This window comes from Pelmatolapia mariae, linkage group LG4 (assembly GCF_036321145.2).
Source record: "Pelmatolapia mariae isolate MD_Pm_ZW linkage group LG4, Pm_UMD_F_2, whole genome shotgun sequence".
Classification (NCBI taxonomy): domain Eukaryota; kingdom Metazoa; phylum Chordata; class Actinopteri; order Cichliformes; family Cichlidae; genus Pelmatolapia; species Pelmatolapia mariae.
In genome coordinates, this window is record NC_086230.1 from 33,472,139 (window position 1) to 33,485,673 (window position 13,535).

Here is a 13,535-nt window from a genome sequence, read left to right on the forward strand (position 1 = left end):
ATAAAAATAATACACCAAGAAAACCTCACCTTACCTCCTAAGAGGATTTAAAGTGATGTGCAGTGAAACCATTTATTTATTTTAAACACATTTATTTAACCCAATCCAAAAAACAAAATTACATTAAAAACAAAAATAAGCCAGTTAGTGGCCTGAAAGCTGCAACGCATGGAAGACAAAAGCTGCTCAAAAAGTGGAAAATGTACACAGAATTAATATCATATTTCCTTGCAGTTTCCCACAGTGAGGTGAGGTTTATGTATGCAGGATTTTCCAGTGGGGCAGCGCAGGGAGCCAGAATATTTGACCACAAAAGGTTAGTATAGAAGATCAGTCTGATTTTAAAATTATTTACAAACGGACGAAGTAACAATAAGTAAATTTCTCAATAATTTGCTTACAATGTAAATGATTTTGTAAATACAACGTACAAAGAAAAATTAGAAATCTGAAGGCATTTTTCTTATTTCAGTAATGTTTAATTTTTTGGTTCTATTGTTTCTGTTTGTTTGTTTTTGTTTATGTGTGCAGGGCATTTCCAGGATTTTATTGTCAATACATGAAGTCAGACTATTTCATCAGAAAAATACAGTGTGGACAGCACTAGTACAATTTTCAGGCTCATTTACAAATTGATGAATATGTATATGTTATTATTTAGATTTTTTTTAAACAATTTTGTTTATAGTATATTAATGCATAAATTTTATGAATATATTTTGTGGAAGGCACTGGAAAACATATATTACATATTAATGTCGCGCATTCTTATACATGTATATGTGTATAATATAATTTCCTCAGGGATTAAGAAAGTATTGCACCAATTTTTTTAAACTGTGGTCCCCCTTTCTGGACTTCTTTGAAAGGCCCACAACTACTGTTACTGAGTAGTCCAAGGAAACCCCCCCCCCCCCCCCCCCCCTATTTTTCTTTCTTTCTTTTCTTTCATGAGTCTGTTTGTTGTTGTTGTTGTTGTTTTTGTTTTTTGTTGTTTTTGTTGTTGTTTTTTCTCTGTGTTTTTTGGTTTAGTTGGGCAGCAGGCTGCCAATTATTTGTTGTTTAATGGTTAGGGTGGGAACAAGACTGGAATTTTGAAAAGTTTTGAAGCATTTTGTATTATTGTATACATTGCATTGAAACCTTTGTCTAATAAAAAGACTTTTGAAAGAAAGAAGAAAGTATTGCACTTATTGCACTTACTGCTCTTGCACTTCTGATTAGATGCAAACTGTATTTCGTTACACTGTATTTATACATGTGTAATGACAGTAAAGTATATTCCTGAATCCTAATCCTATTGTGATGCTGATGTGTATATATTATATCCTCCTGTTTCTAAATGAAGAATAGAACCTAAAATATCCTAAAGGGAGATTGGTTAATACAAAGTAGATTTTCACATTTGAAAACCACAAAACTTCAGAACAAATGTTTAACTGTGCAAATATATGCACAAAAATCTGCTCAGGCAAACTTTCTATTCTTTGTTCCAAAATGTGTGTGAAAAGATGTTTCTGAGATTTTTCTTTTTAAAAAAATAAAATGTACATGTGCTACCAAAGCCCTACTTTTTAATTATTTATTTGTGGATATTTTAGTATAATTCTTTGGTAACAATAGAAGTTAACACATGCTTTGACGGCTGAGACTGAAAGTTCCTGGTTTGCACATGAACGCGTCACGATATGATGCGCGGTTCCTTTAAACATCAAGCCCCGCCCAGTTGTGATGAGCCGCGTCATCACAAATCTCAAACAAACATGGCGGCGCGCTGCTCCTGCACGGCTCTCCTGGCAGTTTCCCTGATGGTTTTGGCGCTTTTAGCGGGACTTTTTGCGGCACACTCGGCTGTAAGGTGGCCCGCGGTGTCTCTGGCGGTCGCTGCCGCGCTGCTGCCGCTGTGGGTCCGCAGCCTGCGGCGGCGGGACGACGGGACCTCCCGGCGGGTCTGCGTGCTGGTGCTGGGGGACATCGGGCGCAGTCCTCGGATGCAGTATCACGCTTTATCCCTGAGTAAACACGGGTACCATGTGACCTTCGTGGGGTTTTCAGGTGAGACTGAAGTTTCCTGTTACACATTCATTCACCTGTTTTCCACCTGCCGCTGAGATCAAACAGTCAAACTTCTTTCACTTCTCGTACCGACATGTTCAGGTATGTACCGATACCAGCGTTAAATTAAGCTGTAGTATGAGGACAGAGAGACAGTGGGGAGGTGGGTTTAAGGTGGAGGTGAGACTACATCAGGGATCGACCCTGAGCCCACTCTGGTCAGCAGACAGATGGGGTTAGGCAGGAGTCTCTGTGGACTCTGTTTGCAGGTGACACTGTGATTTGTAGTATGAGTAGGGAGGAGGTGGAGGTATGATCTGGAGGGAAGAAGAATGAAAGTTGGTACAATCAGGACAGAATACACGTGTGTGAGTGAGAGAGAGACGTGTTGACAGGTGGACATGTGAGGAGAGAAGCCAGTGCAGGTGGATGAGTTTAAATACCTGGGCTCAATCATCCATACAGTGCACAAGAGGAGGTGAAGAAGAACGTGCAGGCAGGGCGGCGTGGGTGGAGACAAGGATTAGAAATGAGTCCATCAGAGGGACATCTCAGAGTCAGAGAGGCTGAGGTGTGCAGAGGAGGTAGGGTAGATATACTGGACAAAGGATGATGAATATAGAGGTGCCAGCCAGGAGGAGAAGAGGAAGACCTCTGAGGATATTTATGGATGTAGTGAAGGAGGGCTGGAGTGACAGAGGAGGTCCATACCTCACCTAATGTTTGGAGGTTTGGGGGAAAAAAACACTGAAGCATCCACATCCTATTGGAGCTGTTGAAGCTGTATAGTGAGGTGGTTCACTGTGCCGCTTGATGAGTGTGAGTTTATTTTAAACAGCATTTGTTCCTGAAACATGTGCTGCAACTTCTACACCTCCATCAATACTGCAGCGCTCTGTCTGTAGGATTTATAAGGAGTAGTATTTTAAATAAGCAGTGTTTACATGTCGTTACTCGTAAAAGTTCCAAATCAAAAATTTAAAGAAAAGAATATTTGATCCAAATATAAAACTGGTGCTTTCAGCAGGTTGAGACAAATCAAACTTTAGATAAAGAAAAAGACGTGACTGTAAAGTATATGCAAAAAAAAAAAATGCAAAATGACCACAGACAGAAAACACCTCAAAATTCTGCCAGAGACACAAAGCAGGTCGCTGTAAGTGATCCGAGATGGAGCCGATCCTCTTTGTAAGGGTAGTGTTTTAAAGAAGTATTATCATGTACTCTATTAAAATTTCTAAAACTAAAACGTAAACACGGTGCAGCACATCCAGGTTAATTGAGCCGAGTTAATTTCAGCTGTGCGTTATAAATATACACATGATCCAATAGAAAATAAATACCTTTTATTTCTACAGCACTGAAAACCAAAAGAGTTTCAGACAAACAGTCGGTCATTCTGAGAAACAAAAAATGAAATGTGAGCTTTGGACTAAAAGCAATCAGGAAGTTATTTCATCGTGCCTGAAAAATTCCCGTGTCGGCTGTGAAAGTGAAGGATTTTTGCTGTGATTGTTTTTCAGAAACCAAACCTCATCAAGACGTGCTGAGTGAGGAGAAAATCACCATAGTGCCCATCGCAGAGGTGAAAGGTGTCCGAGGTACATTTATACAGTGGCTTGCAAAAGTATTCGGCCCCCTTGAACTTTTCCACATTTTGTCACATTACAGCCACAAACATGAATCAATGTTATTGGAATTCCACGTGAAAGACCAATACAAAGTGGTGTACACGTGAGAAGTGGAACGAAAATCATACATGATTCCAAACATTTTTTACAAATAAATAACTGCAAAGTGTGGTGTGCGTAATTATTCAGCCCCCTGAGTCAATACTTTGTAGAACCACCTTTTGCTGCAGTTACAGCTGCCAGTCTTTTAGGGTATGTCTCTACCAGCTTTGCACATCTACAGACTGAAATCCTTGCCCATTCTTCTTTGCAAAACAGCTCCAGCTCAGTCAGATTAGATGGACAGCGTTTGTGAACAGCAGTTTTCAGATCTTGCCACAGATTCTGGATTGGATTTAGATCTGGACTTTGACTGGGCCATTCTAACACATGGATATGTTTTGTTTTAAACCATTCCATTGTTGCCCTGGCTTTATGTTTAGGGTCGTTGTCCTGCTGGAAGGTGAACCTCCGCCCCAGTCTCAAGTCTTTTGCAGACTCCAAGAGGTTTTCTTCCAAGATTGCCCTGTATTTGGCTCCATCCATCTTCCCATCAACTCTGACCAGCTTCCCTGTCCCTGCTGAAGAGAAGCACCCCCAGAGCATGATGCTGCCACCACCATATTTGACAGTGGGGATGGTGTGTTCAGAGTGATGTGCAGTGTTAGTTTTCCGCCACACATAGCGTTTTGCATTTTGGTCTCATCTGACCAGAGCACCTTCTTCCACATGTTTGCTGTGTCCCCCACATGGCTTGTGGCAAACTGCAAACGGGACTTCTTATGGTTTTCTGTTAACAATGGCTTTCTTCTTGCCTCTCTTCCATAAAGGCCAACTTTGTGCAGTGCACGACTAATAGTTGTCCTATGGACAGATTCCCCCACCTGAGCTGTAGATCTCTGCAGCTCGTCCAGAGTCACCATGGGCCTCTTGGCTGCATTTCTGATCAGCGCTCTCCTTGTTCGGCCTGTGAGTTTAGGTGGACGGCCTTGTCTTGGTAGGTTTACAGTTGTGCCATACTCCTTCCATTTCTGAATGATGGCTTGAACAGTGCTCCGTGGGATGTTCAAGGCTTGGGAAATCTTTTTGTAGCCTAAGCCTGCTTTAAATTTCTCAATAACTTTATCCCTAACCTGTCTGGTGTGTTCTTTGGACTTCATGCTGTTGTTGCTCCCAATATTCTCTTAGACAACCTCTGAGGCCGTCACAGAGCAGCTGTATTTGTACTGACATTAGATTACACACAGGTGCACTCTATTTAGTCATTAGCACTCATCAGGCAATGTCTATGGGCAACTGACTGCACTCAGACCAAAGGGGGCTGAATAATTACACACACCCCACTTTGCAGTTATTTATTTGTAAAAAAATGTTTGGAATCATGTATGACTTTCGTTCCACTTCTCACGTGTACACCACTTTGTGTTGGTCTTTCACGTGGAATTCCAATAACATTGATTCATGTTTGTGGCTGTAATGTGACAAAATGTGGAAAAGTTCAAGGGGGCCGAATACTTTTGCAAGCCACTGTACCTGTGCTTAAAAAACAAACAAACAGGATGTGGTGTTTTTACTGTTTGTTTTTTAATGAATCTGTTTCCTGTTTTGCAGTCGGACCGAAAGTGGTCACATATGTGACGAAGGTGATGGTTCAGTCCCTGCAGCTGCTCCGTGTCCTGCTGACGATGGAGCTGCAGGCGCATGTTCTGATGCAGGTGTGTTACCTGTGTGACTCTCAGAGGGGGAACAATAACTCACGTACAGACATAAACATTACACTAGTTCATCCATTCTTCTTTTTTATTTGTTTAAATTAACACAAAAATCCTCATTTTGACTCAAAAATGTTTATTTTGAGAGTTAAATGAACCCTTCTAGAGGAAAATCCTCATGAAAGAGTCCAAAGCAGGCACGATAAAGAACTCTGTTATAAATCCTTTGATTGCTTGCAGACGTCACTCTGTTAACATCAACGACTGCCTTTGTTTCCCAGAATCCTCCTGGGCTGCCCAGCATCGCAGTGACCTGGTTCGTGTGTTTGCTGCGTGGCAGCAGATTCATCATCGACTGGCACAACTACGGCTACACCATCATGGCGCTGAGCCACGGCCCGGCGCATCCCGTGGTCCGACTGGCAAAGTTGTGAGTACCGCTGAGAGGCTGAAGGTGGCGCTCTGCGGGCTTTTAGGTGCCCTGATCCTTGAACATAAAAAAAACAACAACATAATGTTAACTTGAGCCGAACTTAAATCCTGATCCGAGGTGTTTCTGTCTCTGTCGTCTCTGACGGGCGCTTTCGTTCTCGTCTTTCAGGTACGAGCACTTCTTCGGTCCTCTGGCGTCTCACAACTTGTGCGTCACCAACGCCATGAAGGACGACTTGCAGAAAAACTGGGGCATCAAGTATGACTTCCTCTTTCTATTATCTGCATGCCTGTTTTTCATCCACTGAAGAATGCTCATGGCAGAAAATCTGAGAGATGTTTGAAATTTAAGATTGAATTCTCACAACACACCAATAAAAACATGCAGACGCGTTACTTTACAATAAAGTTGATGAAGAAAAGACAGAGACTGAAACAAAGGTCAGATGTCTCACTAGCGGCATCTGGAAGCCGTGATGTTTATGACACCTGAGACGACACTGAAGGAGCAGAGTTAAAGGAGACGCCGCTCCTGGTCTGGGGACGATATGTTCACATAACTCGTACATGTTTCCTGCTCTAAGTCTCAGCTTTGCTGTTTCACGGTCCGATGATTCGTCCTCTGTGACGCTCCTGATGTTCATGTTTGTGTTGCAGGGTCGAGTTTTTAATGCAGTTAATAAAAACCAGTAAACTAACCGCAGTGACGCTGCTCTCACTCTGGATCGCAGCGCGACATTTTACTGTTGTTTGACGTTTGCAGGGCGACGACTCTGTACGACCGGCCGGCCTCCATCTTCAGAGAGACTCCGCTGAAGCTGCAGCACGAGCTCTTCGTGAGGCTCGCCGCCGTTTATCCTCAGTTCAGACACGCGGGGTGAGTGATGATGCTGTCGGGGGGCAGTTCCTGTGAAACACTGTTGATCGCCCACAAAACAGGAAGTTTGTGTGTAATGTGTGTAATCGTAGAGCTGCAGAGTTTTATTGTTGGCTTTTCCTTGGTTGTTCATGGTTGTTCAGTTTATTTTTATAGAAAAAACACATCAGACCTTAAAGTGCTCACCTGCTCTCTCAGGTCTGAGGCGGAGAGGACCATCTTCTCAGTTCGTGACCCCGCTGACGGCACCGTGACCCTGAGGGCGGAGCGACCGGCGCTGCTGCTCAGCAGCACCAGCTGGACAGGTCGGAGGAAGAGACACTTCCCCTGATTTAAGAATGAAAACCACGGCGAGCTCTTGGTGTTTTTTTTGTTTTTTTTAACCTGTCCCGTTTGGTTCTTTTGCCATCAGAATTATTGTCTAAAGGCGAAGAAAGATGCCCAACGGATTTACTTTACCAAATGGTCCATTTGATTTACCGTTTATTGTTTATTTTATTTTATTTTTTATTTTTACTTGCTAGATACGGGACAGGGGAAAAGAAAAGGGAGAAAGAAAGAGGGGAAAAAAAAAACAGCGGAGAAGAGGGACGGGGATAAAGGGCAAAAAACAAAAACCAACAAAATAAGCAGACAAAAAATAGCTCTTGGTGTTTTCTGATTGGAAACCGATTTTTTGTTTTGCGTTTGCTGTTCGAACATTTCCGCTGAAGTCGTTCATCTCAGGAGTTCAAATATTCTTTTGAACTCTGGCTCACACACAGGCAGCTTCACTGCAGGGTTTTTAATCATATTTTAATGATCAGGAAGAAATCGACAGAATTTATAGAAACAAAACAGAAGTTACTGCTTGGAGGTCGTGACCTCCGCTTCAGCGGCGTCCTCGGCCCGTTCAGGATTTACAGGAGCGACGGTTTAACTTTAAGTCCTGCTGTGAATCTCGGGGTAAAGAGATCGTGATCTCAGTGCGAAAATAAAGGTAATAAGAATAAATCCTGCTGTCAAAGCTGAAATTGAAGTTTATTTCGTGGAAAAGGGGAATTAAACTCCCGGTGTTCCTCATCATCGCCGTAAACACGATGCGGGGAACGTCGGGATGTGCGAGGACGCTCACTGAAGGTTTCTGGCTGCAGCTTCTACTGTAAACAGAATGTAAAATTTTCCAAATTCAGCCAGTTTCACTTTATTTATTTTGCACCTTGTGAGTGTTTCATCTCTGGGAAGAACAGCTGCAAACACTGATTCAGGACATTTTTACATTTTTTCTCTGCAGAGGACGAAGATTTCTCCATCCTGCTGACGGCCCTCGAAGGTGCGACCTGCTGTTTCAGGAACTAAAGTTTAAAAAATCCATGAAACGTGTTTCCTCACCTGTCGCCTGTTTGTTCCCACCAGAGTATGAAGGTTTCATTAAGGGAGGAGCTTCCTTACCAGCTTTACTCTGCGTGATCACAGGTAGTCCAGCTCGCTCCTTTACAGATTAGAACCTCCAGTAATTTTGAGTTTTCCTCTATTCAGAACATGTTTCCACTCACTGTGTGTTTTTGTGCGTTTGTGCAGGGAAGGGTCCTCAGAAGGAACACTACATGAAGCTCATCGACTCCCTGCACCTGGAGCACGTGAAGATCTGCACCCCCTGGCTGGAGGCAGAAGATTACCCTCTGCTTTTAGGTATTTTAGTATTTATTTTGGTCTGTCTGACCAGTTTAGTCTCACTCGTGTTTGCGCACAAAGGTTCCTGCAGGTCATTAGAGGAGTTTCCTTCTCTGTCGTCCAGGCTCAGCAGACCTGGGTGTCTGTCTCCACAAGTCGTCCAGTGGTCTGGATCTGCCCATGAAGGTGGTGGACATGTTCGGCTGCTGCCTCCCCGTCTGCGCCGTCCACTTCAACTGGTGAGCCGACCTCTTAATCCTGCATTCTTTCTAGTGGCCAGGAGGGGGCGACTCCACTGGCTGCAAAGTAAAATGCTCATCAATGACCTCTGTAAATACTTCCCTCTCTGTGTTGATGTCCACCTATTTAAACTGGAGCTGAGAATGTGCTTCCAGTAAGCTCATAAACGTGAATTAAATCTGACTCGGCTGTATTTTTATTCCTAGCTTGGATGAGCTGGTGAAGCGCGAGGAGAACGGGCTGATCTTCAAAGACTCTGCAGAGCTCGCCGAGCAGCTGAAGGTGAGAGATGCCTGTAAACCAGTCACATGATCAAGAGAAAGATTCGGGCAGACCCTGATATGGACTCTAATATCTACCAACAGTTATTCTTCTCTGAAAATACCGTACAACATGATTTAAGCATAGACTGTATATAAAAGATGGTTTTTTGGGTTCTGAAGCCTGGGTGGGAGTAAAGTGGCCATATCTGTGATGAGAGGGTGACACAGGCGGCTGTAGCAGCTAGCTGTCCGTTAGGCTTCACCTCAGCTAACTGAAGTCCCTGAACTGGACCTCTGGACCGTGTTTGTGCTGTTGGAGCTTTTTTAATAACATCATGTGGCCAATAACATGGCTCCTGTGAGGTGACTGTACTAACAGACTGTCCAAGAAGCCGGAGCCACAGTTTTGGGAGTGAAATTCTAGGATTTTAATTGGATGTTACAGATGAATAATAGTTAATAGCTAATTATTTATATAGCATGGTAGCTAGCTAGCATTAGCTGATACCTTAGCACTCCACCTTCTCTCTTCTAGTCTCAAAAAAACCAAACAGGGTGATCGACACACTCAGAATGAAGCTTCAGAACCCAAATAAGAAACAAGTGATATAGGGCTTTGGAGCGTGATGTCACGGGAGCGGATCTTGTACCCAACCGTTCGTGAATTAGATGTGCGCCTCCAGGAATTTATAATTCCGAAAATGATTCGCCGTGTATGCGCTGACTCCACAGACAAGGTACGCGACGATATCGGGATAGGACAACGGCGGCAGGCCGTCTGGGTTTCCACTCCACTGCCTTTTTTCATACGGGTCCACATTACCGATGCACGCTATTTTTTCCATGTACCGTTTCTTGGCGTCTGGGCGCAATCGTTCGCGATACAGCCCTTTGTCTTTTGCGCTGATTTTAAGCGTGGTTCTGGCAGTCCTGCTTTCAACACAGTGTGTTTGTTTTGATTTGTGGCCTTCTGACATGGCGCTGCGATCCCACAATGCACTGCGGCGTGACGTCAACTCCAAAGCCCTATAGCAGCAGTTATTTCCATCTTTTACTTACAGTCTCTGATTAGGAGTCACCACCTTTCAGAAATTGAACCTTCTCTCTTTTGACGTCTTTCGAGTAATACTGAACGTTTATGTTTCCAGGCTCTCCTGTCAGACTTTCCCAGTTCAGACGGCAAACTGGGAACCTTCAGGAGGAACCTCCGCTCCAGCAGGGGGCAGTGCTGGGATGACAACTGGGACCAGAACGTCCTGCCTCTAATCACTGCTCCGAGATAACCTTGGCTCTATTTAGAGAGCTAGACAGTGCTGCTGTTTTATAACCATTTCTTTTATTCATGAAAGTCTCGCTTTGTAGGCCCTACTGGGCACGTGCAGTAGACATCACCATGGAAACAAGCCTTTTTTTCCTTTTGTGCCAGGTGAGCACTTTTCATGGAATAAAGTAGGCCCAGCCTTTGAGTCCAGTATCCAGAGAGTGCCTGGATGATATGAGCACCAGTTACAGCAGAGTGAGAGCGTAAAGGACCAAAACTGCTTGTTTGGGGTGTTTTATGATAAATGTACATTTAAAATTTAAATGGATCAGTGGGTGAAAAGACGAAGTCTTCTGAGGTCTTCTTTTTTATTCCTGGCGTTTTTCCTTCTTCACTTGAATGTATAAAGGAAGTTGTCATGATGATGAAGATGTACATTTGTAAATAAAATCTTTATCATGCTCCCCTCGTGTCATCTGCACAGTTTGATGAGCTCTATAGCCGACTGTCTGTTATAAGGAAACACATGGTTGACGGGTCCTGGGATCACTTCATGGCCGACTCCTTCAGTTTCTGCCAAAACAAACAAACAATGACTTCATTCAAACCACCTGCACTGAGAAAATCCTGATCTGTATAAAATCATCTTCATAATTCCCCAAGCACGCCTCAAAAACAACTATTATTTATTCCCACTGCAACCAGGAAGTATCCAGGATCAAATCTGGCCACATTTCTCTCTGCAGTCTCGTTTTATCGACACTGGAACGTCTGAGTGTTTACTGTGAGCTGTCTCCAGTTCCTTTTTGCTTCATTTTCTTTCATGAATTGTGGACACTGTGCACAGCTGGTTAAAGAACTACTTACTACAGCAAACCACAGTATTTTTCCCCGTGTGATATATGTTTACTGTTCATTTCAGGCAGAAAACATGAGGTCGATCACGTGACGTTAGCATGAGCCAAAGAGGCACAGCAGAACGTCAGGTTTAAGTCTGAATTAATCTGAACCATCTTCACCACAGCCTCCTCCTCCTCCTCAGCGCTGTCTTACCAAGCTGCTGTTTGAAGCCGCCGTACGTCTCCAGGTTCCTTATCGTGGAGCAGATGAAGACCTGAGGGAGAACCTCGACAGACGAACACCTCAGGACGATGGACAGCAGCTTCGCCAGACTTCCTGCGATGTCGGGGTCGTACACCACGTCTGCACCACGACAAACAAACAACAGGAATCTGCTTTAACTCCAAATCTGAGAAAGCAGAGTGTCAAGAGCTCCATAAAAGCTGGAACAGACTGAGGTGTGTGAATGTGTGTCCACGCCATCTCGCTTCATAAATCTGACCTGCGGCGATGATGACATCAGCTCCGATCTCCCTCAGCTCTTCCTCTGAGGTTGCCGTCCAGTCCAGCTTCTCCACGCTGACCGCTGGGGTCGTCTGCTCGCTCAGCCCGTTCAGCTGGACGTTGTCTCTGAGTTTCTGCAGCACTCTGGAGTGAAAGTCACTGAAGATGAATCGCTTCGGGCCGCACGACCGACAGACGGCGATACCTGTCAACCCCGCGCCGCTGCCCAGCTCCAGCACCGTCCTGAAAGAGGAGGAGCAAATTTAAAAGCTGCAGAAGCTCCACCTGGAGGGCGACGACCTGCAGATCCTTCATCTTACCTGCCTGTAAAGACCTGCTGATTCTCCAGAGCCCACTCTGCCAGGTAAAGAGCCGCCTCCCACGTCACCAGCCCGGTGGTCCCCTCTGAGATCAGAGCAATGTTCTCCATCAAGCTCACAGCGCCACCAGCAGGCTGCAGGACACAAACATCGCTGCACTTCAAATTAAGACTCCTGCAAGCAACAGCTGGCAAAAGTAGGGCCGGGTGATTCAGACCAAAAATCAGATCTTGATATTTTTATGGCACAAAACAAATAATTTGGTAACAGTGACACTGAGGGTTTTCTGTGTGCGGTACCAGCAGGTAGCTCTTGTAGCACTCCGTGGTCTCCTCAGCGCCCACCACCTCAGCCAGAGCATCATACAGCTCATCCAGAGGTTCACAGCCTGAAGCTTCCAGCTGTGGAGGAAGAAACCAGGAAGCACACAGCCAGGTTTGACTCTGTGATCGAGTATTCAACATATTTCTGTCCAGAGAAAAAAAGCTCAACTAATAATCTGAGAGTTAACATCTCCTTACCCGTCTGATGAGCTGAGAGAGAAACAGCCTCCTGTATCTGACTGAAGGTGGGAACTTCCGGCACAGGGGATGAAGGCACGTCTGTGAAAACATGTGACTGTTCATTACACTGACGAAGCTGAGCTGTTTTATGATTACAGCATGATGGAGGAGCACTCACCTGTTTCAGCACCTGAGAAATGAGCTCTGATGACCCGCTGCTCTGAAGGTCTTTTTCTACAAACTGTAAGCAGATAAAAAGTTAAACCTCTGTAATGTCCTCTGTATAAGTCACGTTTTAAGTTCAATTCAAGTCATTCACATTGCGCCAAATCACAACACTCGCCTCAAGGTGCTTATATTGTAAGGTAGACCCTACCATAACCCCAACAATCAGACGACCCCCATGAGCAAGCACTGGGCGACAGTGGAAGGAAAACATGTCCTTTAAGAGGAAGAAATCTCCGGCAGAACCGGGCTCAGAGAGCCAATTTGAAAACATAAAAACAAACCAAAAGGAAGAATTCTAATAAAGATTATCTTTATGAACTGAGACCTAAATTATTCAGAGGGTCCCGACTGATTACAAGCATTGCTTTACTCATGTTTTACAGGCAGCGGGCTGCTGGACAGCTTTGGTGCTAACATGCGGAGATTTCTGAATGAAGGCTGGTCAGTCTCGTACTCACAGTCCAGGGAAACGAAGGGAGCCGACTCATAGCGAAAAACGACACCTGGAACTCCCTTAAAACCTCTTTAACTGACCCCTGCACCGAGGACTGCTCTGAAAGCGCCATCTTACACGTGTATTTGTTTACTTCCTGTTTACCCATAATCCTGCGCGACCCTCTCTCGCCAGAGCCTCTGGGTAGTGAAGTTTATCTGTAGGTTTGAGCATAGGCTACCTTTTTTAAATCTACAGAGAGCTAAGTGCATGTGTTTAATACATACATACATACAGTCTTCTTTTTAATGATTATATATTTTTATTAGCGACCATTTATTATTTAAATGTAATGTTTTGTATTAATTAGAACTTACCTTCATTTTGAACAAGAGTGTGTTATTTCTGGGGCTTTTCTTAACCTTTTTATACAGTTTCTGTTGCTCTCTGGAGGGTCTTCAGACATCATCAGAGCTGCTGGAGAGCTCTGATTATGGTCTCATCATATTTTATCTAAAAGGTTCAGGATTCAAGTCCAGCAAAT

The 13,535-nt window shown here is 44.2% G+C and overlaps 2 protein-coding genes across 3 annotated transcripts; one reads left to right on the forward strand and one right to left on the reverse strand.

Moving 5' to 3' along the window:
* The first annotated feature begins 1,753 nt into the window (after window positions 1-1,753).
* On the forward strand, window positions 1,754-10,482 carry alg1 (ALG1 chitobiosyldiphosphodolichol beta-mannosyltransferase). Of its 2 annotated transcripts, XM_063472481.1 has the most exons (13): window positions 1,754-2,055; window positions 3,579-3,656; window positions 5,337-5,440; window positions 5,719-5,867; window positions 6,039-6,128; window positions 6,633-6,746; window positions 6,945-7,051; window positions 8,020-8,058; window positions 8,142-8,201; window positions 8,307-8,417; window positions 8,524-8,638; window positions 8,846-8,921; window positions 10,051-10,482. In XM_063472481.1, the coding sequence occupies exons 1-13, from the start codon at window positions 1,764-1,766 to the stop codon at window positions 10,183-10,185; spliced, it is 1,470 nt and encodes a 489-aa protein (XP_063328551.1). In that variant the 5' UTR covers window positions 1,754-1,763; the 3' UTR covers window positions 10,186-10,482. The 2 variants fall into 2 exon arrangements, with proteins under 2 accessions (XP_063328551.1, XP_063328552.1); XM_063472482.1 differs by lacking the exon at window positions 8,020-8,058.
* On the reverse strand, window positions 10,220-13,160 carry eef2kmt (eukaryotic elongation factor 2 lysine methyltransferase). The gene is made up of 8 exons (XM_063472483.1): window positions 13,017-13,160; window positions 12,509-12,571; window positions 12,349-12,429; window positions 12,127-12,228; window positions 11,828-11,961; window positions 11,506-11,750; window positions 11,217-11,366; window positions 10,220-10,736 (listed from the first exon to the last, which is right to left on the reverse strand). The coding sequence occupies exons 1-8, from the start codon at window positions 13,158-13,160 to the stop codon at window positions 10,636-10,638; spliced, it is 1,020 nt and encodes a 339-aa protein (XP_063328553.1). The 3' UTR covers window positions 10,220-10,635.
* Window positions 13,161-13,535: the final 375 nt, after the last annotated feature.

What these genes read in the sequence shown, in the direction of transcription:
- alg1 (XM_063472481.1), top strand. Translation starts at nt 1,764, where the DNA reads ATGGCGGCGCGCTGCTCCTGCACGGCTCTCCTGGCAGTTTCCCTGATG. An exon ending in AGAGGTGAAAGGTGTCCGAG is followed by an intron (nt 3,657 to 5,336) that starts GTACATTTATAC and finishes CCTGTTTTGCAG; the next exon opens with TCGGACCGAAAGTGGTCACA. An exon ending in TTTACTCTGCGTGATCACAG is followed by an intron (nt 8,202 to 8,306) that starts GTAGTCCAGCTC and finishes GCGTTTGTGCAG; the next exon opens with GGAAGGGTCCTCAGAAGGAA.
- eef2kmt (XM_063472483.1), bottom strand. Translation starts at nt 13,160, where the DNA reads ATGGGTAAACAGGAAGTAAACAAATACACGTGTAAGATGGCGCTTTCA. An exon ending in TTTCTCAGGTGCTGAAACAG is followed by an intron (nt 12,430 to 12,508) that starts GTGAGTGCTCCT and finishes ATGTTTTCACAG; the next exon opens with ACGTGCCTTCATCCCCTGTG. An exon ending in TGATGTCATCATCGCCGCAG is followed by an intron (nt 11,367 to 11,505) that starts GTCAGATTTATG and finishes GTCGTGGTGCAG; the next exon opens with ACGTGGTGTACGACCCCGAC.